General features: G+C 48.6%; 1 protein-coding gene and 1 long non-coding RNA gene across 7 annotated transcripts in view; one reads left to right on the plus strand and one right to left on the minus strand.

Moving 5' to 3' along the window:
* Positions 1-4,912: 4,912 nt before the first annotated feature.
* On the plus strand, positions 4,913-12,630 carry LOC128898625 (uncharacterized). Its single transcript, XR_008462924.1, has 3 exons — positions 4,913-4,968; positions 6,476-6,620; positions 12,562-12,630. It is a non-coding gene; the product is annotated as an uncharacterized LOC128898625 (long non-coding RNA).
* PRDM1 (PR/SET domain 1) overlaps positions 12,489-26,811 on the minus strand; it is a 99,457-nt gene continuing 85,134 nt past the window's right edge. For all 6 annotated transcript variants that reach the window (XM_054174088.1, XM_054174087.1, XM_054174085.1 and 3 more), the window contains 5 exons: positions 25,725-25,844; positions 22,348-22,600; positions 13,888-14,996; positions 13,520-13,648; positions 12,489-13,093 (listed from right to left, as the gene is read on the minus strand). In XM_054174088.1, the coding sequence (XP_054030063.1) occupies positions 12,518-13,093; positions 13,520-13,648; positions 13,888-14,996; positions 22,348-22,600; positions 25,725-25,844 (2,187 nt within the window). In that variant the 3' untranslated portion in view covers positions 12,489-12,517. The remainder of the gene's footprint in view (positions 13,094-13,519; positions 13,649-13,887; positions 14,997-22,347; positions 22,601-25,724; positions 25,845-26,811) is intronic.

Genomic DNA, 26,811 nt, shown 5'->3' on the forward strand with positions numbered 1-26,811 from the left:
GTCTTGTGTTGTCCTTGCAGCAATGCAGAGTGTCTCTGGGCAGAGTGTCTCACTTTGTTCAGTGGTGCCCAGTGATAGGACAAGAGGTAACAGGCACAAACTTGAACACAAACTTGAGTTCCATCTAAACATGAGGAGGAAATTCTTCTCTTTGAGGGTGGTAGAGCACTGGACCAGGCTGCCCAGAGAGGTGGTGGAGTCTCCATCTCTGGAGTCATTCAAAACCCACCTGAACACCATCCTGTGTGACCTGCTCTGGCAAGTGGGTTGGATTGGATGATCTCTAGAGGTCACTTCCAACCCCTACCATCCTGGGACTGTGAAAACTGACCAAGGTGGTACAGAAATGATAAAGAAGGAATTGTCTTGAGGGAGAAGAGGTAAGCAGGAAACATATCTTAAGTATCTGAGCATCAGCTCTAGCAAACAACATATTAGGCCTGAGTGCACCCAAGGGGAGCAATCCCCTGCTGCCTGGTGTTTGATCTATCTCCTTATCTCCTCTGAATCAAAGGGTGAGACAGTGGTGGCAGTGAGTGGACGAGGTCCTACCTCTTTAGAGAGTGTTGTAGATCATTTGTTGAGAGGGAAACAGAAGCCTTTCATAGGGCTGGGAGGAAAACTCATCCAGTAATCCCAGAATAATAGACTTTTAATCCTCCATAGTTTCCTTGTATGATGCAAACTACTGGGTGTCATCCACCCCTCTGCAGCTTCACTGGGGCAGACCATTTCCTTTTGGTCCAGCCTGCAGCATGTGCTGATTCCTTCAGCTCTGTGGCTGTGCTTTTGCTAGGGCAGAGCAGAGCAAAACCACTGCATCACCACCTGTGTGTGTGAGGCTCCTGAAGCTTACACATGGACAAGCTTAACTAATTCTGGCACTGACATTCCAGCCTTGCTGGTGTTGGGGCAGGTGTGCATGTGTGAGTGAGGGAAAAGTAGCATCAGAGCTTTGATTAGAGCAAGGTTTCCATCAGACACAGACTTGTGGCCAGCCTCCTGCCCAGTTGTTTCCCAGTGATGTGAGGTGAAGGCTCACTCACTTTCAGCACACCTCTGGGGGCCCAGGCTTTTAATGATGTGCAATACTTCTGGCCCCAGATGAGAGCTAATCTGTGGTCTTTAAATCTGGGATGAGTTGTTGACCAGCTGTGGCCTGTGTGCAGAGACAGTAAATGCTTTCCTTTGGGTCATGGCACTCCCAGCCTGCAGCTCAACCTGTGGGTCAGAGGCAGAATCACAGAGTTAACCAGGCTGGAAAAGACCTTTGAGATCATCAAGTCCAACCTATCACCCAGCACCATCTAATCAACTAAACATGGCACTGTCTGCCTCATCCAGTCTCTTTTGAAACACTTCCAGGGCTGGTGACTCCACCACTTATTCCAGTGGCCAATCTCTCTTTCTGTTCTTCAGCTTAAACCTCCCCTGGTGCAGCTTGAGATTCTGTCCTCTCATTCTGACGAGAGGCAGGACTGAAGACCAGCAAAGTGAAGCCATTTCATGTCGTGCCAAGCCATGCAGAGAGTTTGGGTGCAGTCATCCTCTAATGATCTAACCATCTCAGAAGCTTCTGGGTGTGTTGGCTCCTTCTCCAGTGCTGCAGGTCGGTGGATGCTGGTGGGAGGCTTCTGCACCAGAGATGTGAATTAGTTAAGCAGAGGCATGAATTATTTGCATGCAGCTGAGGTGGCAAATGTGTTATCTGAGCAGCAGAAAAGGAAATGGTTCTCTATAGATTATTAGTTACTGAAAAAGCACAGGCATGCCTTATTTGTTGCCACCACACCACTGGTCTGACTGTTGAGTAGATACAGATCAATATCCCTCCTTCCTCCTCTCCCCCTCCACCCCCCCTCCCCTTCACATTTTCACTGAGGCTGAGGTGGAGAGGTTTCACTCTAATTGATGTCACTCTGGTCCTGCCAAATGGCCTGCCAGAGCAGCCACCCCGGGCCTGAGCTGCCTCTCTGCTCTGCTCTGCTCTCACAGGCCAGCCCCTCGTGGGAAAATGCTGAGAGAAAATGGAAATGTGAGCTCTGCACCCAGCCCCTGTGGTTTGTTGGGTTTCTAATAGTGCTTCGTTTGAGAGCAACTTGGGGCAGAGGGAGTTTGCTGCTGTGTTCAGGGTAGCTGCAGCCCGCCAGGGAGGGCTTCTCAATATTAAGCCATTGCAGATGGTGTGACAAGAGACTTGTTCTCTCTATGAACGTGGGACATGCACAGTGGAGGACCTCAAAGCAAGGTACAAACGTTAGTCCTGCACCACAGCTCGCACAAGTCTTGTGCTTGCTCTACAAATGACTTGGGTGTTGTATGGGAAGGTCAACTGACTTGTTCCAGCCCTCACTGCCAGTTAGTGGAGGCAACAAAACCTGAGCCCAGGCTTCTTGGCTCCTGGCTTCCTGTCCCTGATGCAAAATTTAGCTCTGGCCTTGAAGTTCTGAGATGTCCAGACTGGAACAGAAGTCTGCCTTTAAATCTTCATTGTTAGATAAGCTTAAATTGGACCTGTGTGGGTGCACAGCACTGCCTTAGTGTTTGGGTTGATCTAAACTGTTGACAGTTGCTTTGACAATGTATTGGATTGACAATTAATTAATTTTAAATCAAAGAAATTCATTAGGGATGGCATCAGCAGGCATCCCCAGACTTTAACACCCCACATCTGGAGAAAATGAGAACCTGGAGCTGAGCTCTCTGACTGGGGCCACCCCTGAGTGTATTTTTGGAGTCAGACTCACTTGGGGCTGGGGTGTTCCTTTGTGGCTGAAGGCTGCAAAGGAAGTTGGTGGACAGGAGGCCAGCAGCAAAGGGCTGAGATTGAGGCTGTCCATGTCTAACAAGGCTCTAAGAGTGCTTTTCAGGGGTGTGTCCTGCTTCAGAAGGGGTTAGATGGTAAGGGAAGACCTTTGTTTTCTGGTCTCTGAGCAGCCTGATCTAGTTGGGGATGTCCCTGCTTACTGCAGGAGGGTTGGGCTGGAGAATCTCTAGAGACCACTTCCAACCCAGTGAATTCTATGAAGGAAATGAGAGCACTGTTCCTCCAGTGTGGTCTGTGCCCCTTGCTCCTCAGCCTGCCTCTCTGTCAGGTGCTCCCTCAGCAGAATAAGGATAATCCTGCCCTGGACAGCAGAAGGACCCATGCCACACTGCCCCTGCCCCACGGCAGCCTGCACCACCTGTGTGTGGCAGGGCAGAGATGGCTCCACCTGCAGCCACTGTTGCTCCTGGGCTCCTTTTTGAGCTGAAACCAAACAAGTGACTGTGCAGCAAACAACAGTCATTCCTGAATGGTGAATCTGGGGGGAGATTAGAAACCTCAAGCGGATCTGAGGGAGGGAGGAAATCTGCACATCACTCTTAGCTGTTATGTAGGTCAAAACTTCATCAGAGAAACACTCAGGTGCTTGGCCAGCAAGGCTTCCAGTGAACTGTGGCACCCAGGGCATTGAGAGAGGAACCCTGGCTGTCCCAGGGCAACTGCACTGAACTCCTCCCTGTGGCTCCAGCTCTGGGGGGGAGGCATTTCTCTGCAGGTTTCTGCAGCAGCTGCAGGAAGCAGGCTGCTCTCGAGGGTGATGGAACACCAGGGCTGCTGCTGTCGAGCTGGAGGCCACATGGGCAGCAGGTGCAGGGATGGAGGATGTGAGGCACAGAATCACACAGAATGCCAGGTTGGAAGGGACCCCAAAGATCATCTGGCCCAAACTTCCTGAAGACATCATGCCAGCAATTACCTCTCAGTCACAGCCCAGCTGGAGACAGTGGTGTGGGCAGCATGGACATTGGGGTGCTAGGAGCAGATGCAAAGACGTTCCTTTGGAAGTCAGCTGCATGGCTGAGCCCAGAGCTCACTGCTGAGAGCACAAATCTTTGGAGCCAAACTGAAGCTGCTTCCCAAAGGCCCTGCCCTGCCCTGCCCTGCTGCTCAGCTCTGGTGCCCGGCTCAGGGCCAGGCTTGCCCAGGGCGGAATGGGGATGGGCAAGCGCCTCCTGCAGCTGCCCAGTCTGCAGTGGCCAGGCCAGGCCCCCAGTGCCGGGGCATCAGTGCACGAGGCCACAGGAGGCAGTGCAGGGTTTTGGGGCAGCAGGGATGTGGGAAAAGAGCCCCAGCCCTGGGGTCCCAGGGCCCTCTGCTTCCCAGGATCAGGAGCTCTTAGGGTGGTGCTGAGCTTGCAGGTCTCCAGGCAGCTTAAGGCCCTGCTGAGTGTGAGGGGTTTGGCAGATTGGGATGCTCTGGTGAGAAAAAGCCCTGTGGCCACCACCTCACTCCTTCCCTGTGCCTAAAGCAGATTTTCTTAGTTTGCAGTGTCAGGGGGCTGGGCACACCATGAAGCTCTTTGGATCCTGCATTGATAAGGCAACTGCAAACTGTCCTCAGAGATCTCAAGAGCAGAATCAAACTGAAACTCACCACTCAGAGTAGAAAGCTCCTGACACCCACAGCTACAGACGTGCACAAATTGCTGCAGCATAGGTTAGGAAAGGAGCCCCACTCTGCACCCTCTGGTCTCATTAAAAACACACATAGCACACACCCCAGGTCTTCTCTGAATGACTGTGAGCACCACTCTGAGTCCCTCCTGGACACCCAGGCAGCTTCTAACGGCTTGCTGAAAAGGCAGCTTTTCACTTTTCATCTGTCCTTGCTCCCTCTTGCACCTGGTTGCAGTTTCTACAACATTTTTAACTTTTGTTTTTTTCAGGACCAGCAAAGTGAGACCTCTCAGGGACACCTCCCATCCTGGTTAACTGGGTCCCTGCCTGGGGACATGGTCCCAGCACAGCCAGGAGAGGCCAAATCTTCCCTGTGTACCGAAGAACTTCTGCACGGGGCTTGGAAGCTGACCGGAGCAGCAGCACAGTCTGCACTTGCAGCCCAGAAGGCCACTGGCATCCTGGGCTGCATCAGAACAAGAGTGGCCAGCAGATCCAGAGAGGTGATTCTGTCCCTCTGCTCTGGTGAGCACCTGAAGCACTTCATCCAACTCTGGGGCACTCAACACAGGAAGGACATGGACCTGATGGAGAGGGTCCGGAGGAGGGCTACAAAGATGATCAGGGGGCTGGAACACCTCTGCTGTGAGGACAGGCTGAGGGAGCTGGGGGTGTTCAGCCTGGAGAAGGTTCTGGGGAGACCTAATAGCAGCTTTCCAGTACCTGAAGGGAGCTACAAGAAAGCTGGGGAGGGACTGTTTGCAAGGGCTTATAGGGACAGGACAAGAGGCAATGGCTTTATACTAGAGGAGGTTTTAGATTGGACAGCAGGAAGTTCTTTACTATGAGGGTGGTGAAACACAGTAACAAGTTGCCACAGAGGTGGTAGAGGCCCCATCCCTGAAGACATTCAAGGTCAGGTTTGATGGGGCTCTGAGCAACCTGCTTTAGTTAGGGATGTCCTTGTTTGCTGCAGGGCATTGGACTGGGTGACCTTTAGAGGTCCCTTCCAACCTGATGCATTCTGTGATTCCCTGATTCTGTGATCTTGGCTGTAAAGCTGCACAGGACCTCTCCTTAGAAAAAAATGCAGCCTACAGATGGGAGAGAGCAAATAGTTCCTGCAGTTTGCAGAGGGACAGTCCTTCATCCTGAAGACTGGCTGTAGGAAAGCTCTAGGGACGCTGGGAACTATTATATCCAAGGAATTCCACGTGGCCTGCCACGCTCCTCTTCCTGCCCAAGGTTCTCCAGCCACAGCTACTCTCCACTTTGCTCACTTAAAGTAGGATTTAACCTGTGAATCCCAGCTGGTAAAGGCAGGAGTGCTGGGGTCTTCCTAACCCTGAGAGCATTATCATGATGTGACAGCTGAGTCCTCAGCCTTTCACCCTGCCGTGCCTGGTTTCAGTGCTGCAGGAGCTGCTGCTTCTCTTCCTAGCACGGAGCAGCCACTTTGGGGCAGGAATGTTGTAAGGAATCTCACCCAGTCCCTGGATAAGGAAGTGATCAAGGACTTGCCTAGTCACAATTAATAAGGAAAAAAACAAAAAAAGAGAAGAGCTGAAGGCCTTCATTAAGCCTTGCCCAAGAAGGAAGTCATTCTGGTTTGGCTCCCTTCAACAGGGCTATTGGTCACACCTACCTAAGTGCTTTGGCATCCCAACCATCCCCGCGCCAAGCCGGAGAGGAGGAGCAGCAGGAGGAGGAGGAGGGAAGGGCCACTGCACCCAGGTGCCATCAAGGTGCCTGGCTGCCAGCTCATGGGGCAGGAAGAGCTCTGAGTGCCCATCTCCCTTTCCTGGAGGGGCGGCCATCTCTTTTTTGAGATCTCCATCCGATGCACACATCGGTGCCACCATCCCCATGCCCCGGGCACAGGTTTCTGCCCCAAACCCTGGCATCAGAGAGGAGCAGAAGGTCACACATGTCCTGTGCAGGATGGCCCTGTTCCAGCACCTGGCACAGAATGAAGCAGCCATGGCTTTGGTGTCACATCTCTGACTGAAAGTCATGTGTCCCTGCTTTTCAGGAGTGTCCAGTGCTGAAGCCACCAGGATTTCCATCTGTGCTCCTCACAGCCCAGCCCGGGCAGCTGTCCTGTCCCTGCCAGTCTGCCCCAGCCCCATGCAGAAGGAACTCTCCATCAGTGCCAGGGCAGCTACCTTGATGCCAAGGTGAGTTCTCCTTAAGCCCCTGTGCTGGGTGGTGTTTGGCAGATACCTGCCCTGTGACAGGGACATTCTGTGGCCACACCGCAGCCACTCAGCCCTGGCTCACGTGGTAATTAGCCAAGTGCTTCCTGGCTGCCTTTAATTATGGCCACAGCTATTTCCCTGGTGCTAATGTCAGGCCTCTGAAGGCCAGCAGAGGCTTTGGGCTGCATCCTGAGGGTAGCTGTGGTTCCAGCACGTGCCGGGCTGCAGCTGCACACCGGCAGCTGCTGGTTCGACCCCAAAGGGCTCACAGCCCCTCCGTGAGTCACGGTTTTCATTTTCGACCTCAAGATCACAAGTGTCCATGCTGGGAAGCAGCAGTGTCACCCCCAGCACTCAGCTGAGAGACACCAGGCTTTATAAGCCAGGCAGAAGGGCAAGATCCTCCTGAGCTCTGAGTTTGAGTCCATCATCTTGGCTCTGATTCACCCTGTTCCATGGCAGAGAACCTCAGCTGGCAAAGCCATGGCAGCCAAGTGCACATCTTCCTAGGCCACGCTTGTCTCCCCCAGCACTTTCACACCAGCAGTATTGATGTTTGCAGATATCTGAGGGGTGGGTGTGAAGAAGAAGGGGCCAGGCTCTTTTCAATGGTGTCCTGAGATAGGAGAAGGGATAACAGACTAGCACACAGGAGGTTCCACTTCAACAGGAGGAGAAACTTCTTTACTGTGAGGGTGAGAGAGCCCTGGAGCAGGCTGCCCAGAGAGGTTGAGGAGTCTCCTTCTCTGGAGACTTTCAAGACCTGTCTGGACATGTTCTTGTGTGACCTGCCCTGGCTTATCTTGCTCTGGCAGGGAGTTTGGACTGGATGATCTCTGGAGGTCCCTTCTAACCCCTATCCTTCTATGATTCTCTGCAGAGCAGCAAGGTGAGCATCAGGCAGCCCTTGGCTGTGTGCTGGGGTGCATGGCCTTGCAGGGCTGTACTTTGTGGCAGCACCCAAAATGATGAGCCATGCCTCCCTGCACCTTGCCAGCACCTGGTGGCGGTGGTGTCACCGTGGCTGAAGCCAAACCTATTTCTGGTGGCAACAGAGGGCTGCAGCAGCTTGCAGGCAGCTTGGCTGGGGGCTGCCAGAAAGCAAGGCAGCAGCTGCTGGGCTCAGCCTGGCGGGGCTGTGATCTGTAACGTGCATTGTCTTTGGATGTAATGTGTTTTATTAAACATCTTCTAAAGCTTACAAGTGTCCCCAGGACATAACTCTCCAGCCCCAACACAAGGCTTTGCCAAGTAATGAAGTTTGATTTACAGTGGTAACCCTTAGCCCAGGGCTTTTATTTTTTTCTTCTTTTTTTGCTCCCCCCCCCCCCCCCCCCCCTTTTTTTTTAACCAAAAATTATTACAGCAATAGCTCTGTGGACTGGAGGAATATAACATGCTGCATTTGGCACGTTTATGACACCAGTGCTCTGGTTTTCTTAACTCCACAGTTCGGGGCTGGCAGTATTTCAAGCTCCTCAGACAGATGTTTAAATGAATTTTTTAAGAGGACAGTGCAATAGTTTTCAAGCATCACACAGGGCTGAGGGGGCTCAATGTGAGCAGGAACATTATTTCTTTATCCTTCAGGTAGGGCAGGGCAGCACATGGCCTCTCTGGCTTAGCTCTCACAGCCAGTGATGGAAGTAGCAAATGTTGAATTAGCCGTTCTGGGGCATCCTGGCCTGCTGTTCCTTCATGGCTGAGGTGGTGGGGGTTGGAATGGACGCTTGACCTGCGCCTGGGTTTGGGGTGTGTTTGCCTCTCCTTGGCAAGCAGAGACAGCAGATGCACCTTTGTTTGGAGTGCAGCTCCCAGCAGGCTGGGACAGGGCTAAGTGGTCTCATGCTGACATTTTGAGTGTGTCATTGTGGTCCCAGTGGTTAGGGTTTCAGGCCAGAAATGACAATCATTTGGAAGTATGTAAATGAGAAGCCTGGTTACAGGGAGGCAAGGCAATAGATAGCATTCAAGTGTGTCCACTCTAATACTGAAAAGTCTGGGGTATAAAAATTTAATCTTTTATTATTTGGGGGGTGGGGTGAGGGGGTGGTGGTTGGTTTTTTTCAAGGTAGTGGCCAAACCAAACAGGAGCACTGCCCTGAACAAAGCTCTGGCCATCAGTCATGAAGCACATGCAGGCTCTTCAGAGTGGCTGATGCAACCTTCAGCTCAGGCCCTCTGTTGCAGAATGGCAAAACTAGGGGCTGGGAGCAGACTCAGAAGGTCCCCAGCAGGACCTCCTGCTCATAGAGCAGCTATGTCTTCAGATCAGGTTGTCCCAGGCTCTCTGCAGCTAAACTCTCAGCAAGTCTGCTGGCAGCCCAAACCCCTCGCTGTTCTCTGACACCCACCCAGCTTTGCCTTGCTGCAAGTTGCAAGCATTGACTTCTTGTGCTGTGCACAAGCTCTGGTCACCAGCTGGGTGGTTACAAGAGCACTTCAACCCTCTCACCCCCAGCTGGGAGACAGCAGCTTCCTTGGCCCCAGGGAGCTGCCTTCTCAGCAAGAAACATGCAGGCACAGCACTTTGGGACACGGTTTCATGGCCATGGTGGCGGTGGGTCGATGGTTGGGGCTCGATGAGCTTGGGAGGGTCTTTTCCAACCAAAACAATTCTATGCTTGCTGTTTGCAGCTTTCAGTCAGGGCAAATCAAGAGCCCAGAAAGCAGGAGCCAGCATTGGTGGAGGTGTCGCTGCAGCCCTGTTTTGCTGCCAGGAGGGGAAGGCGCTCCCCCTGCACCTGAGGCTGGGAGAGATTGAAGACAAGGGAAGCAGCAAGTAAAGCAATGAACACTTATATTTAATTTACATTTGACAATTTGCACATAAATAATGATGTAAACCAATACGTAAACAATAGGATAGTTTGTTGTTCTAGCAGAGTAAAAAGCCTGGTAACTTTGGTCAGAGTCTTTCTTAAGAGAGACAAAACAAAAGGAGAGGGGAAAAAAAAAAAGGAAGAAAAGAAATGAAAAAATCCAACAAAACAACCCCAAAACACTGTTGATCGTTGCTACATTCACAGGTAAAACTTCTAAGGGAAGGGGGAGGAACAGTAAAGAGAAGTAACAATTCTTAAAGCTGCTGCATATAAATTCTGGTAAAGGTTGTATCAAATACAAGAAAGCACTACAGGCAAATAAGAGGAGAAGCGTGTGTCCAGGGACAGAGTAGTGATACTTTGGTTTAGCCTACGGGTTAAGTCACTAAGAGTATGAACTATTGCTACATTTAAAAGGTGTCAGCCTCACACTTTGCAGGAGTGGAAATGTAATGAACTGTAGGTCCTTCAAAAGCTGTGCCGAGAGGGTTGGGTTTCAGGAGCGGTTTGGTTTGCGCTTAACGGAAGGCATTAAAATGAAGTTTGCTGAAGAGGGAAAAAAACCAAACCAAACCACCACCCCCACCACCCCAGCCCATGGAATCCTGAGGTGGGCTGGTTTCAAATGTCTAAGGATATAACCAGACAAAATGGGAGAGGTGGAGTGGGGGGTGGTGTGTAGTAATGCTACGGATGCCGAGTTGCCTCTGCAACTCGTTAATGGCCCAGGGGCTCGTCCCAGCTAGCCCCATCCTGCCCTTGGCTGTGCTGTGTGACCATGCCACGCACAGGGCATATTTGGCTTCAGTTCAAGTTCTTTCAGTGGCATTTCTTTTTGGCTGTTTGTTCACTGACCACCCACCTCCTCCCCCCTTCCCCATGCACACAGCTGAGTGAGCAGGGGACTGATGACCCCTACCCTGTCCTGCAGACAGGGTGACTCCCACCGAGTTGGCATGGGTGATGGAGGTGAGACACTGGCACAGGTTGCCAAGGGAGGTGGTGGAAGCCTCATCCCTGGATGTTTTTAAGGCCAGGCTGGATGTGGCTCTGAGCAATCTGCTCTAGTGTGAGGTGTCCCTGCCCATGGCAGGGGGTTGGAACTGGCTGATCCTTCCAACCCTGACAATTCTGTGATTGGTTTTGGCCGGTTCAGGCTTTCCCCTGGGGAGCTGTGCAAGTGGTAACACCAAGGACAAAAATGCCTTTAGCACAACCTTTTGGTTTTTCGAGGTCACTGGTAGTCTATGCAGAAGTGGATGAAGAGTGGATTTTCACACTTAGATGAAAAATAGGTTTTATTACACGGTTTGGCTCACAACTTAAGTGGTATAAATATATATACATATACATATATAGTATAGTGGTATAAATATATCTATAAATATACATGTACTCTTTGCTACACCTCAAACGTCACCACATCATCTTTGGGCTTAGCAGAACAACAGGAGAAGAAGAAGAAAAAAAAAAAAAAACCAACAGGAAAGCAAAACAAACCCAAAACAAAAAAAGCTAAAAGGATGTGCATTCTATCTTTCCCTGTGCACATTTTGGTTTCTTCTCTGAAGTAGCAAAGCAAGGTTTTTTTTTTTAGATTTAAAGGAAAAAAAGACAGCATTGTCTGCACCACTGGACACAAGCACTGAGGTAATTGTTGTTCAACAACTTTTGCAATGCCCTTTTTTTTTTTTTTTTCTCTTTCTTTTCTTTCTTTCTTCTTTAATTAAATTAACCACAAAATGTACAAACACAAATACTGAGGAAACAGGAAGAAAATAATAAATCTGAGTCGTACAGGAAGGAAGGGGGGAAAAAAAAAAAACCCAAAGAAATATAAATGTATGTGCCAGGAAAGGACTTTTGATCCCCACTTCTACCCAGGCAAAGGGGGAGAGGAAAATACAAGTAACAACCCAACCCCTTCTCCCTCAGGGAATCTGACCCTCTCTCTTTTATCCCTGGAAGGCTCTGGCCATTAAAAGGAAAGAGAAAAAAAAACCATACAGGAAGAAAGAAGCCTGCCCAAAACCCTCCTTTCAGGCAGAGTACAAACGCTAGCTGTGTGTTTGCTTGGGGAAACAAGAGAATGTAAAGCGAGGTTTCTCTTTTGGAAGAGCCACTTGGAGCTGATGCATTCCTTTGGTCATAAAGTTGCAGGATCATGTGTGGGGCTGTGGCTTTTCCATTTCCTAAACATTATCCATGGCAGGGAGGTGGTTGCTGTGCCACAGCTGCTGCAGGCAGGAGAATCCTCCTCCTCTCCTCGATAGAGGCTGGGGTAGCAGTGTCTCCCCTGCGTGCTGCTACTCTTGGTTGGTTTGGTTTTGGTTTGGTTGGGGTTTTTTTTGCCTTTGGGATGATTTGCACATAAAAGTGTTTTCAAACTGACAGATGCAGGATCCTGTATGTCAAATGTCCAACTTTGGCAAGAGAAAAAAAAAACAAACAACAAAACCCACCAACCCCACACTTGTTTAAAAGACATCAGTACATAAAACACATTTACTGAAACCCCAATCTTAGGTTCTTAAAACAGATGTGCAGGAAAAAGAAAAGAAAAAAGAAAAGAGGAGGGGGGAAAAAAAAAAAACCCAAACCCCAAACCCTCTACAAAGAATGGCCATAAAAGGAAAAATGCAAACATTTAAAGTCAAAATTACAATGAATTTTCCAGTCATTGTAAACATTTTCCTAATTATTGCTTTTTTTTTTTTTTTTGAGTGATTAATTGCATAATAAATTATGAAGTACTATCATTGTAAAAATAATTATGGATAGAGGATTGTCTTTTAGTAACTGGTGAGGCAATGCAGAGTCCTTTGCCCCCTCATTTGTTTTTTTTTATATATGCCCTGAGAAAACAGTAACTTTGGAGTTCCTTCTTTTCAGCTGGAGAGCGTAGGGAAACTACTGTAAGCCAAGATTGCTTTGCAGCATTGAACCTATGTACAAGCAACTGCTACAGGCACCCTGACTTGCCAAGTCATAAATTAAAAACAAACCAAAAATAGTCATTTTTGCCACCAAAAAAAAAAAAAAAAGAAGTCCTTAAGGGTCCATTGGTTCAACTGTTTCTTGCTTGACCTTTACAGGTAACAGAGGTAGTGGGTGACCGTGAGGCAACTTCATAATTGACATATCCGACGACTCGTAAAGGTTGCACCCTGAGGAGAGAAGTCCGTTTCCCAGGTTCCTCTGCAGGGATACTTTCAGGTTGGCTCCTTCCATCTCCCTCCTGAGCACGGTCAGTATGTCCTTCTCCACGATGGCTGTCAAGTCGATATTGTCCTCCACCTCTTCCAGCTTGTCGGCATTGTCACTGATGTCGAACTTCTCGATCTCCTCGTTGATGCGGTTCAGGTCCTCCACGGAGAGGCCGGAGGCAGGGGCGGCAGGACAGTTGCCCTTCAGGTGGACCTGGAGGCTGCAGAGGTGAATGTAGCTCTTGTGGCAGTGGATGCACTTGTGGGGCCGTTCCCGGGTGTGGAGCCGCTTGTGCAGCTTCAGGTGCACGAACTGGGTGAATTTGGCTGGGCAGAGCTTGCACTGGTAAGGCTTCTCTCCAGAGTGGAGCCGCAGGTGGGTTTTGAGATTGCTGGTGCTGCTAAACCGCTTGTGACAAACCTGATGTGGGGAGGGGGGTGGCAGAGAAAGAGTGAATGAGTGGGAGGGGATTTGATGGTTTAAATGGCAGACAGCTAGGAGGAGAGAGCAGGATGAAGCAGCAGCTTTATGTATCTTCGTGCTTCCTCACAGAGGGGGGAAAAAAAAATCCCCTCCTCTTTTATTTAAATATTGCTGAGCAGCTTTGTGAGTGTGGCCCAGGGCAAAACTCCAGCAGCAGATGTGTCTCTTGCGGGCTGGAGGCAGCCCTGCTGTCTCACAGAGGCTGGCTGCTGCAACAGGGCTGGGAACGGCTGCGGGACAGACTCCAGCCCTGAACAGTCACCAGTTTGTCACAGCCCTCCCCACGCACCACCAGGGGTGTGTGTGAGCCCTGCCAGCCCTTCAGCCTCCCGGGAGAAGAGGTCTCTGCGGTGTGCTACCTACCTGACACTCGTGGGGCTTTTCTCCCGTGTGTACCAGATAGTGCTTCTGGAGGTGAGCCAGCTGCGTGAAGCCTTTATTGCAAGTCTGGCATTTAAATGGTCTCTCCCCGCTGTGTACTCGGAGGTGCACCTAGGGAGAAACAAAGCAATTAACAACTTGCAGTTTCCAGAGCTGTAACACAAGTGCTTCCCTGAAGTTAGCAGAAGGCTCCCATTGCCAAGATACAACGTTGTCTAGTTCATTAAGTGGCATCAGGATTAAAACCCTGTCTTTACAGCCTTGCTTTCTTGCCAGGGGTGCCATCCTAAGCCCAGGCTGATAGCAGCCTGGCATTCCAGAAGGCTCCTGCCTCCTTCTCCACTGCCTACCTTGAGATTGGAGAGCTGGCCGAAGGTCTTGGAGCAAACGTTGCATTCGTACTTGATCTTCCCGTTCTGCTTCTTCAGTGGGTATGGGAGGGTCTTGTACCCAGTCACATTCCTCTTGCTTTTAATGAGATTCATGGCTTCTTCACCGCCCGTGGCAGCCAACACCACTGAGGTAGGTTTAGGTTGCATTATGTGTTCTGAACTGGCTGCTGTGCCAGCTGTGGGTGAGCCGCTGGTGGGGCTGCACGGCTTGTCCTTCATGCTGGCAGCAGCGCCCGTGATAGAGAAGGCACTGTTGGGGGCTGGGATGAGGAAGTCTCGGGGATGATCAGGCTGCAGCAGGCGACGGCCTCCTTCGCTGGGCAGTGAGCTGGGGAGGGTGGTGGGGTTCAGCATGTGGTGGGAAAGGCTGCCCCCGCTGATCAGGTTGCCATAGAGAGGATACATCCTTGGGAAGAGATTGAAATTGTTGATGCCGTTGATATTGTTCAATGCGCTCAGGTTATTACAGCTCATATTGAACGGAGGTAACAGGAATTTGGGATAGTGAGGGTTATAGGATGGCAGGAAGGCAGGCGGGAGGTGGCCAGGGGGTGCATAGCCAGGGTAAGACCCCAATCCTTCCGAGCCGTAGGATCCGTTCAAGTAGGAGTACGGCTCTCTGTGCTCTTGGGAAGGGGGTGCCAGAGGGGAAACCGTGACCCCCGGACTGCTGTGGGGGCTGGAGCTTTTTAAGCTTTGGTCTGGGCTGCTCCTCCCGGAAGGACTCGGTGTAGTAGACGTCTGGATGGGTGAGTGAGTAATGTAGCTGGGTCTGTCCATCCCGTATGCTAGGGAAGCTTTCAGATAGTCATCTGGAATGTGAGGTCGGATCGGGTAAACAACTCGAGGGAAGAAACACCTCTCCGGGCTATAGTTCTTACGCAAATCGTCCAAGTCTTTTTCTGGAGTAACTGGTGAAATGTTGCTCTGGAAGAAGTCTTTTCCCTTTGGAGGGTTGGATTCCATTTTCAGGATTTCTTTCACGCTGTGCTCCTTCTTTGGGACGCTTTTCTGATAAAGCTCATCTTTATCAGCGCTGTGCTGCTTTGGATTCCCGTGGGTTTGTGCTGAAACACAAAGACAAGGTAATGATTAGATAGGCCACTGTCATTATCTCTTGTCCAAACACAACCTGACTCCTACAAGTTTAGTGGGAAGGAAGGGCCGCTCTCAGAGATGAGCACTCATTTAACTCCCCCCAAAACCCAATTTCTGAGTGAAGAAATGCCCCTTGGTGTTAAGTGTTCATAAAAGCATTGCTAATCGATGGGATACCGAGTCGTTTGCAGAGTGCTAGCCTCCGCTTTTGCAAATCGATTTCACCTTTCTTCCCCCTTACACGTAACCAGTTTGCTGTCCAATGGCCTTTCAAGCAGCCGGCTATTAACTGCAGTTAAGGAGTATTTGTTCACAAGGCAGGTTTAACAGAAGGACTCTGCAGAAGGCAGGCTCCCAGAAAGGTTCCTCAGTAAAATAACAAGGCATGACAAATCGGCTTTTGCCAAACCGCAGCAGTCACTTCACCGGCCAGTTCAATTACTTACAGTACCAAAAAACCCCATGGCTGGCTAGGATGAAAGCCTTCTTCAAAGAGAAGGTATTCTCCATCAGTAAACAGATCATTACTCATTAAATATACTGCTTAGGAACATCTACAACAAAGCAGGCTATTTACTGCAGATTTCTGTGGCATTCCCTCTATGCAAAACTCCTCTGCTTACAGCTGTGCTTTATAAAAAAAATGCTGAAGCAAAGCAAAAGCCAGCAAGGCTGGTTGGCTCCAGCTGAAGATGAAATGGACTTTAAAAAATAAGGGGTGCTGGTGGAGGGGAGAAGTTTGTATTTAGAAGGAAACAGAAGCTAGCGTCCATTTGGCTCAGTTCAAGGCACACTGTATTGAGGGACTCTACCTTCTTATCTAGACATAACAGAAACAGGATGCTGAGAGATGGCTTCAATAGAGAAAGAAGCCTGCTTTTATCTAATCTCTCGGGGTTAATAGTTGTATAATCTTGAAATGATGACTTTTAAGATATTTTATTATAGAGGAAAAACTACAGCAAGGTTTCATGTGTTTGTGGTTAGCTATGTGCAAGGTTTTCCAGCGGGGGTACAATGCCAACGGGTTTGTCACTTGAAAGTGTTGCAGCCCTTTAGCCAAGCTTCTTTTGTGACTGACTGTCCTTGCTTCACTGGCTGAGGTGAGAAACTTCTTTTTTTCTGATGTTTTAGAGGACCAGTTGAACCCAGTGAGGAAGATGGGAGGAGGCAATGACCAGGGAGCTTTCACCATGGATTCTTTGCTTCACTATTCGCTGCCCTGATGGAATCTAACGTTTGGCAACATTACCCTATAAGGCAAAGAAACAGCCATCCACTAACTGTACCTAAGAAAACAACTGCTTTCAAAGCATGCTTCTGCTCCCAGCAAGTGACTTTTACAGCAGCATCCTTTCTCAAACAAGCATCGGGCTGGCAGCAAGCGAACTTACTCTGTGTGGGCAGTTTGTGTATTTTCAAGCTGCAGTGAAAAGCAGCTGAAGAGTTATGTTCAATTAAAACATCTGGGATGAACCATAGGGTGTGCTGTGCAGTGAGCACATAGGCACAGAAGCATGCAGACTGCAGTTACTTCTCTTGATGTTAAGGTTTAATGCAGAGCTCATTCAAAAATAAATTGATAACACGTTGCACTGTCTGGCACTAAAACTCAACTCCTTTCCTCGGTCATTTTGTCGGCTGGTAACTCATTTTCCAAGTGTCCACCCAGATTTCAGGGTATAGAGGGCCTGCTGGGTTCACAATGGCCCTGTGGATAATATTATCTACATCTTCTTATCAGCTGCCTGTCACCACGCCAGCATCCCAGAGCAAACATTCCTGGTGACGCTATCAGCATCGGGAAGTATCCGGGAAGTACTGAAAGCCGGGCAGGGGCGGGGGAAGCAGGACTTGTGAAGCCTCACAGCAGAAAAAATAAATAAATACCACCTTATCAGGTCCCTATCAGTTTCTCAGTGGGGTCTGCTGAGCAGGAAGTTCAAATTGACACTTTTCTCTTTTAAAGAAAAAAAAAGAATCCGGGGGGAGGGGAAGAGGAAGGAGAAGTGCTGGCGCTGCTGGAAAAGCCAGAGAGAAACCAGCGCTGCTGCAGCTGAGAAACGGCTCCTGCTCTCACAAGGTTAAGCATTAGGGTGGGGACAAACATGCCTCATGGGCTGGAGCAAGCCCACAAGTGACAGAAAGGAAGCTCACATCGAGAGCCTAACTTGCTTTGTGCAACAGGCACAGATCCCCACTTGACAGCCTAAAGAAAACTGCTCTCTCCTTCCCTTCAGTTTCCCCAGCAAAGCTTTCCCTCCTACTAATTTCCATATCCAGGCACAAATTGAACTGACAGCTCTTTAGATTGCAAACTATCTTTGGTCCAGAAATCTCCTCTTGGCTTTTTCCATTATTACCTGAGCACAAGGGATGCTTGGGAACAGCAGAGAGAACAAAACACAAACAAGTGTGCCAGCACTGTGTAAAGCAAGAGAAGGTGACGTTGGGGGCCAAGGTTTGGGGCCTGAGCATGGATTTAAAGCAGGGCTGAAACAGATTGAGAGGTTTACAACCCTTCTTGTTGCTCTAAAAGGAGCCACACTTCAAGGTTAAAGAAATGTATTTCTTATAAATTGATTATTTTCTTTAAAGCTGTGATTTTAGATTAAGTTCTTACTCATCACCATGTCTCCCTCTCCCTCCTGAAGTGCAGTTCTCTCTCCCACCCTCTTAGACACGTAAATACACTAAGTATAGGCACATCCAAGATCTAATTTCTGTGGTCAGAGAGTTACAGAGAAAAGAGGTTCATGACAAACCAAGAACAGTGCAGCTGCATTTCTGAGTTACTGATCTGAAGGGGGGGAGAAGAGAAAGAAAAAACCCCGGACGTGCCTCTTGAGGAGCCTGATCCACTTCTAACTGAGGTCAACAGAGCGTTTGCTCAGATCTGAGCTTAGTGAGTGCGTGCAAGAGGAAAAGGGAAAAACTCCTCTTACTTTTAAGTATTAATAAGACTCGAGGGGCTGCCTGAAGTCACTCCAATGTGGGTGTTCCAGTTGCTGGAATCGCTGCAGAGCTGTAGGCTTTGCTCTGGTTTCTAATGCTCCGAGCTGCAGCCCGAGAGAGAGAGACTTCATAAAAACAGTGATCTGGGTTTATCTAAAAACTTGAGAAACGGTTGCAGGAATCTCAGCAGTAATTTCAGGAGTGAGATGGCACCGAGCACGGTGAGTGGTGCAGCTGAATTGTGCCGATTCACATTTTCGGTCTAAATTAAGAACCTCTTTTGCTAGTAAGGAAGAGAACCTCGAAGTCGTGAAGCAGGGGAAAACAAAGAGAGTTTCCACTCAAAATGAGAATGGAGACCAGCATTGACAAGTCTATAATTTGATCATCTTGTTTTCTAACTGTGCCCAAGGCAGGGTGAGATATGCCTTTGAAAACATTTTGCACAGAGAAAGCCTTTAAGGGAGCCTTCACATCACTCTCAGCATCCAGTCGGCTTTAGCCCGCCAGTTCTGGTTTTGTGAAGACAACCTCTCATACAATTTCAGAACCATTTTCCTGAGCCCTTTTGAAGATTCCAGGAGGCTTTGCCTTTTTTTTTTTTTTTTTTAAAGCAAGTGCAGATGTTTCCTCTCAACCCACATAGCAAAGCTTCAAAACCAGAAAGTGAAACTGCCCAGTAAACAAAAGGGAAAGCGAGCGGCAAGGGCTTAACTGATGGCCAGCGTGTCAGGGCCAGCAGGAAGAAGAAAAGGACAAACCACATGTAAAGAAAGAAGCATTACAAAATTAATCTTCATAGAATCAGAAAGATTTTTAAATCATTCAGTCTTGCTGAACCTGCCAACAAAACAAAAAGATTGCCCAATGTCTTGTAAATAGGCAAATTGCCTTCCCCCAACTCAACCTTTCCTCCCGAAGCCTGACCAGAAGATGTCACCTGCCTGTACTTGACTGAGGAGACAAACATGACATGAGCAGCAGGAAGTTGCATCATGATTGCAATACATGAGCATTATTATCAAATAGTCATGTCCTGAGTCAAGGCAATTGTTTGGGGGTTTTTGGTGTGGTGGTTTGTAGTTGTTTGGTTTTGTTTTTTTTAACCTGTTATCCTCTCCACCCTCATCCATCCCAAACTAAAAATCCTGTGATGAGGTAGGAGTGAAATGGCAAACTATGTGGAACCCCCAAAGCAAATTACCTCAGTCTGTTTGCTAGTCCGAAAAGAACATATCCCAGGCTGAAAAAGACAATCTGAGGGCCCAGCTGAATGAGGTTAAGCACATTTAGCAAATTACCACAGACTGGTTTTCTGGGCAGCAGAATCTAGAAGTCTTGTGCTTATTGCACTAAAAACCATTTACTGGGCAATGGCACCATCTGAAGGTGGCACAGCTCAAAGCTTGATAGGGAGATCCAGCATCAGTGGCCTCCAAACAGGCAGGAAGGAGAACAGGATGGTTTGACATGAGACTGAGTTTCCACCACTGGGATAATGTGGATATTGTGCAACTCCTGCAGGCACTTCAACATCCACTTGGAATTACGTAGCTCCACTTGGAGCTAATCACAGCCATGAAGGAAGGTGTGTGCTTCAGCGTCTGAAGGACTGGGTCAAAGGCCCCAGTTCAAGAAAACACAGAGGACAGGGTTAAAGCCATAACTAAGTCCCTCCCTAATTGCTGTCTTCATTGGGGATGCTTTCCTTCTACGGCACCAATGAACTAACACTGCAGAAGTTACCTTTAATTTGAAAGTGTGCTGTTACAGAGGCAAATAGATGTTCTGTGTGGATGTGTAAATATATTTATGCTCTCAAGTGGTAGTTCTCTCATTTTTGAGGCCACTAATTACAGGAAATAAAGCCAGAGAAATTCTCTGATACATTTTTCCCCGGAGGCCCATCCCACTTGGGTGCTTAAAGAGGAACTGAGGTGCTGAACTCCCAAGACCGTGATCCCCAAACCCCTGAGGCACCTAAAGCAGCTGCCTATATTTTAAGTTGGCAAGACTGGGAGCTCTCTGTAGGTGTGTGTCCCAGGTGGCCTCTCCTGTGCTGGGCAACCAGCCAAGGCACAGCTCTTCCAAAGCCTCCCGCAGGCACCAACGTGCTTTGCACAGCCAAGATGGGATGGAGGGAGGGAGCTGGGCACAACACACCGCAGCCACAGGCTGGCAGTGCTGCAGCCCCACACTGGGAGGGAGCCCTGACTTCAGCCTACACTGGGACCTGGATCCCAACTTTCCCTTCCTCTTCCTCAGAGAGTGCCAAAACCATCAGCCAGGGGCTGGGAGAGGCAGTGATGCTTGCCTGCTGCTGCAGGCAGCCAAAGCACTTTAAACCCCAAAGGATTAGCAATCATTTGGATGGAGAGGGCTTTCCTGACTTTTTAGTGGGCTGAGGAGGTCAGTAGGGGTCTCCTGTAGCAAGATGCTGTTTAGATGTTTTTTTGATGGGGCCTGCAGCTGTTGCAGGATGCTAGCAATTTGGGGACAAGCCTTTTGCACTTCATTCATAGGTGAATGCAGTGTGAGGGTGCCTTGGGCAGGCTTGTGACAGAGGCAGAGGCAGCAGGATGCTCACTGGTTTTAGATGTGACTAAAAATGTCCTGCAAGGAGAGGGAAGAGGAAAACCAAACAGTGCTTACATTGACTTTCAACTCATCTAGTTCCAGTAATAAGACTGGAAAAGTCATCCTTGCTTCAACTGTTGCTACAGGGCTTTCAGCAAATACTGAGAAAGCTGATCTCTCAAATGTTTAAAGCTGAACTACACAACTATTGCTCAAGATTCTGTCTCTTTAAATCCACTTATTGAGCCTGCTTCTGCTCAGATGGCTTATTCTGCACATGTCCAGACACTCCTAGTTTTGACCTGAGTAAGAGTAACCAGGTAATTAGTTGACACTTTACAACTACATTCCTTGCTACTTCTGCAAGGCAACCTGAGACACCAGCAGATGGAGGAGACTGAGGCTGCACTTGTGGATCCTCCTAACTAGCGGCCAGATGTGTCTGGCTGGATCATCACAAACTCCTCATCCACAGGAAACCTTACTGCTGTTGTCTTGTCCCACACGGAGGTCCAAAAGAAAAGCCAACAGTTCATCACATCAGGAAATAAAAGCACACAGCCAGTGGTGAAATGACATATGTGCAAAGATGACAGAATCAGAGGGAGACTTTTTGAATAGGGAATATTGCAACATAGGACACTCCCTCCTTTTCTTCCCGCTGCCATTAACAGATAGTAATTTGTCCTCTATATTTAGTAGGAAAGACCAAAAATGGTGAAAAGATGACATCCATGAAGGACAGATGTACTTTTGATTATGACATCCATGAAGGACAGATTAATCTCAAGGTCTTGCTTCATTTTCTTAGCAAGGGTTTCCACTTTAGCTCTAATGATCCTCAAAGCATTTTTCTTGCCAAATAGCAGTAAATAGTCCTTCTTATAAAAAACCCAAGCAAACAACCCTGCTTTTATAGTTTTTCCTTCAAATTTCAGTGTAGGCACTGGCAGAAGGACAAAAGAATGCTCTGCTCTAGCTCAGAGCAGCCAGAAGGAGGAGAGGCATCCTAAAATTCAAATCAGAAGTCAGCAAGAACCTCCCCCTCTTTTCAAGGGGCTCTGAGTGAGGTGCTAGGCAGTGATTAAACTGTGAGTAAAGAAGCACTGAGGCTGGAAATGGTCAGAAACCACAGAGGAACACGGAGATAAACTCTTGGAAGTACCTCTTCCCCCTGCTGCCAGCACTACTATTTTTGAACAGAAAATGAAAGCTGTGATACACAGCCAAGAAATGGGGATGAAATGAGTTTAAAAAAACGAGTCAGCAGATGAGAAGACCGCAGGAGGTTTGCTCCCATAAGATAAGTAAGCGTAGATGGAAGGTTCAAAGGGTACTGTGCAAAGGGTATTTTGTCAGACACCTAGACAGAGTCAGAGCACATGGCCACTTCCTTGTGCAGTGAGGGCAGCCCTTTGGGAGCATTACTGGACAGCTTTGAGTATATGCTATCGAAGTAGGCTTTGGCTCAATGCGCTATAAGGTCTGGACTTGGAAAGCCCGAGAGTGAACCAAGGATTCTGAGGGCAGAGGACATATTCAGGTTGCCTGCCCAGACTTTCAGATTGTAAACCAGTAGCTGTTCAGATTTTTTTTATACTCTGTTTACATTTGAACAGCCACAAGGAACTCCTTCTGTTGTGTTGGGTTTAATTCCCTTTTTCCACTCCAAGCAGCCTACTGTGACACAACAGATGATGCAGCAGTGTAATTATACAACTTATTATTAGATCATATAGGCAGAAGAGACATTGCTAGCATTCCTTGTTCATACTGTAATCCACTTACTGAGGTTCATCATTGTCAGCTCTCTGGAGGAGGGATAGTGCAGCCTCTCTGCAAAGTCTCGGCAATACCACACAAGCAGCTCTTGGTTGGCAGGGATGGGCTTGATGGTGTAGAAGTAGATGTTCATTCCATTCTGACAAGCAGCCAAGTTCTGTTCCTGAACAGAGTAGCCAGGGTTTACATAACGCATCCAGTTGCTCTTGTCCTCGTTAAATCCATCAATGAAGTGGTGAAGCTCACCACTTGAATAGATCTGGAACAGAGAGGAAGTGCTCGTGAGGGTGTGTGCACACAAGCAGCTATGTGTGAGCACAGCATCCTGAGGCAAAAGTGAGAAGACTCTTTTTTCTTTTCCCACAAGGAGATACTACTGAAAGAATTGAAGCCCTTTCCACCTATTCTATTCTCTCTGTTAACAGAAGAGCTGCTTATTCAAAGGTCACAGTCACCTTTTCCTTTCTGCTTTGCCCATGTCTCTGCTAGTACAGACACACCAGACCCAAAATCTGAAAGGCAGAGTACTCTCCCTGTGCCAACAGTCTACCTTGGAGTGCTTTTCCTGGTCCTATGATCAACAAGTGAGTGATGCTAATGACTGCAGGTCTGAGTGCATGCTTGCATTAATGCTTTGAGTCACCTGTGTATAAGACTGAGTGGCTGTGCTACGTCAATCCTTCTCGCCTTTTTCTATGGCCTCTGTACTTGCAGTTTCCTACCACCTCCACCCAAAGGTTTAAACTATGCAAACATCCTCCACCCCCCCAGAGTCCTAAAGCAACACTTGCTCATAGTTGGACTGTAACCCTTTTGTAGAAGGGCAGGGCGAGGCAGAGATGAACTTCACCTGCCATAGTAACTTAAGGAAGACCTAGAGAGGGGCCAGCCGACAAGAATTCACTTTTCCTATCCAGAGACACGTCCTGGCTTGTCCGCAGAGGGGAGAGAAAACATCAATCTGAGAAAATGCTAGGAGGCCTGGGTGGGGGAAATAAATCCCAATGACTGACAGAAGCTACTGTTTCTTAAAGAGGCAAAAAGAAGAAAATTACACCCTCCCTATGGCCAGAAAAAAAGGGGAAAAAAATCAAGACAAATCCAGAGACACATTTGCTAAAGACACATCCTTTGCTCATGGCAGGGGTGAGCTCTGTGCTGGATGAAATGGGGTTCCCGAGTTTCACAAAACAGATGACTGGGCAAAAGCCAGACACTGGAAGCAGGAGCAGCTTGCACCATCCATGCACCTCGCTGGGCAGGAAATGCCTTTCCAAAGGGCACACAGAGCTTATCTCATAGGGAAAACACTCCATGGTGTATTCCTGCCTCAGTGTTCACTCCAGTGTCCCTTGCACCTACCTAGCTGGGCAGCGGGCCCTGCGAGCACCCGCCAGCCAGCCAGGACCTCTCCTCTTCTCTCCGAGAGCCACCAGCGGAGAGGGGTGAGGCAGCCTGGCCCTTTAACGCGGGCAGTAAACACCAGAATCACTTTCTTTAAGAGCAACTTCCTGTAAACTGAGAAGGGGGAAATACATGTGGCCTCATCAAAGCAGCTTGCGAGAGATTCTGCGGTGTGTTTGTTATGAGAAAATGGAAGGGAGCCGGCCGAGCCGCGCTGCACCAAGAGCAGCCCTCGGCTTTCTCTGCTCACCCCGGCTCGCAAACTTTCAGGAACGCGGGGCTGCGGCGCTCGACGCCCGCCGCCGCTTCCCAAGGCCGCCACGTGGTGACAGGTAACCATGCTCTGGCCCAGGCGAGGCCACCCCACCGGGCTCCCACCTATTCTGGGGAAGGCGAGCCCAGATGTGCTGAGTCACGGTAGGGTTCCCAGAAATGACGTTGGCTCCGCTCCCCTTGCGCGGGCAAGGCGAAGGCAGCGTCCCCCTGCGCACGCAGCAGATGTTCATGCTCCTGCCAGCAAGCCCAGGATGCCTTTAATAACATGTGGGAAGTTATCTCCCACAATTTCCTTTGCATATGCAAGCCTGTGTCAGAGCCCTAGGAAGGAATTCATCTTTGGTGCAGCAGCCTGTCTTGAACGCATCAAGAGAGTATAACAGGGAATTTAACAATGCTTAGATGGCTCCTAGGATATTATTTCTGAGGATGCTTCCGCACTGAGGCTTAAAATCTCATCATGGGAATGATGTCACCTTTCTCACTGCAATATAGAATGAAGTCCTGCAAGCTGGTTAGCAGCCCCTCTTCCCAGTGTCTTATTCACAACCAGCAGGACTGGGGCTGGTGGACTGGTGTCACCTACGCTGGACACAAGCTCCCAAAAAAATTCAGCTACAAGAACCAAGCCTCATGAATGTGAAAGCAGCTGCTGCTTGGTGAGGACACTCATGCAAATAACTGCCTGTGCAATGCTGTATTACACTGCACACAGACAATCTGAGAAAACCAAAATGATGCAATTAGGAAGAAAGGGGTGTGGGGAACGCTGGTGCTTGCCCTGTGTTTCACCTGGATATGAGGTCAGGATATTGCTAAGGTAGGCACCTGGGCACAGAGGCTTGGGTATACTCCCAAATCCAGTGATTTAGACACAACCTAAATGGCTAGAAGGCAGCAAAACAAATCCATGGAAGGAGATGGGGCTGAAGGAATGTTCTCTAATAATTAATAATGGGTCTGAAAGGAAACTGAGGATTATGTGAACTGATAAACTGGAAGTATATTTCCCAGCACAGATTTCCCAAGCCAAAACAAGCTAGCTGGTGCTCCCTTCCAGCCTATACTACAGAGTGCAGATTAGGCATCATCCCTAAGTGTTTGTCTGGCAGCAATGGATTTTCCCCTTCACTAAGACCAGTAGGTTGCTCTTTTAACACCTTCTGAAGTAGACTAGGAAAGCTTATGACTTGAATGATAGATGCTGAAGACCACTACCACTGTGTTATAGCAGTCCTGTTCAAAATGGAAAAGGAAAAAATGCCACAACATGCATGACAGTTCCAGAGTAAAAAGATTATGCAGTACTTTCAAAGCTTCTTCACAGCTGGAAAAAACAAGGATAGGTGATATTTGCATAAACAAGAGAGACTTTCCGCTCTGAAGAAATGCAAAATCACTTGCCCCTACTGCAAGAAGCAGAAGTATTCCTTTACACAATCAAGCAGTGATCTGTTCCAGAAGACAGAGCCAAGAGAAGAGCTATGCATCTCCCCTGCTTTCTCTCTCTCTACCTAAATTCAAAGCAGCCAGGCACTTACGCATCTTAGCTCGCCCCACAGGCTCTGGTGGTGCCTGGCAGCGGACAGAAGTTGCCCCCTGCACTCAGAGAGCTCTGAAGCAGGAAGTGACCCAGCTTCTCAGCTGTACTCATTTAGTGATCTGCTTACTGCCACAACATGGTGCTGTTTTTTCCTGCTTACCCGCCAAAAGTATTTTCTGTTCGCATTCTTGGGAACTGTATCGCTGGTATAGATCTCTCCTATCAGGGGTCCGAAGCGCGTTCCTTTTGGGATGTACTCTTTGCTTATAACTCCAGTGACCTACGAGAAGAGCAGCACAGGATCAGTTCCTTGCCAGTAGAAATCAAAAAGTCTTCCTTCCTCTCCCCTGTCCCCCAAATTTAACAAGGGAAAGAAATCAGTGCAGGGAATTTCTTTGTGGCGGTTCAGGACAGGAGAGAGAAATTAACAGCCGTGCTGGATAGGACACGACCAGCATCTTACCAGACACAGAGAAGCCAAAGCTGAACGCTGCCTGAAAAACGCACTTTGTGAAGATACACTTTTTACAAGGAGAAAACAGCAAGTGAAATATACAGAGGCTGTCAAACACCTTCTGAAGTTATTCCTCCTGTCAGAGGCGACTCCCACAAGTCTAGCTCCAGCAAACAAAAACAGTCAACAGCTCTCAATCACTTCACTGCTACAGAGTTCACTTTTCTAGTAAGTTAGGAACTGGAATGACTGCTCCTCCCCATCAAAATGAAACCTCCCTCTTTCCCCCCACCCCATCATTGTCGCTCTATCCTCATCCTGATAGCTAAAAGGAGAACAACAGGGGAAAAAAAAAGAGACCTACAATTGCCTCAGCAGCAGCCAGTGGCATACCAAACAGAACAGGAGATGGCTGTGGGACATGTACTCACAGATCACCCTGCTTTATAAAAAGGAGGCAGCAGTTCCGGTAACATGTCAAGTGGGTTTGGTCAAAAAGGCGTGAGGGTTTTGATGAAAATGCTCCACTATGCGAGGTCTAAGAAATGTACTCTGCTTCTGCTGCTTCCTTCTTGACAGTAATTATACCCAAAAAAAAAGGCACTGACCACAAATCAGGAAGCAATTCATCATTATTCAGAAGAACGTGCCTTGGAGTAACCCTTTGCAAAACACTGCTGAGTTATTGGTTTTGTCTCTCTCTGTTCCTCACCAATCTTCTTCAATTTAATGTGTCCAAACAATGTTAGGAAACCAACAGTTTTGTAAACCCAAACCCCCAAGCCTTTGCAAG

The sequence above is a fragment of the Dryobates pubescens genome, chromosome 28 (assembly GCF_014839835.1).
Source record: "Dryobates pubescens isolate bDryPub1 chromosome 28, bDryPub1.pri, whole genome shotgun sequence".
NCBI classification, from domain to species: domain Eukaryota; kingdom Metazoa; phylum Chordata; class Aves; order Piciformes; family Picidae; genus Dryobates; species Dryobates pubescens.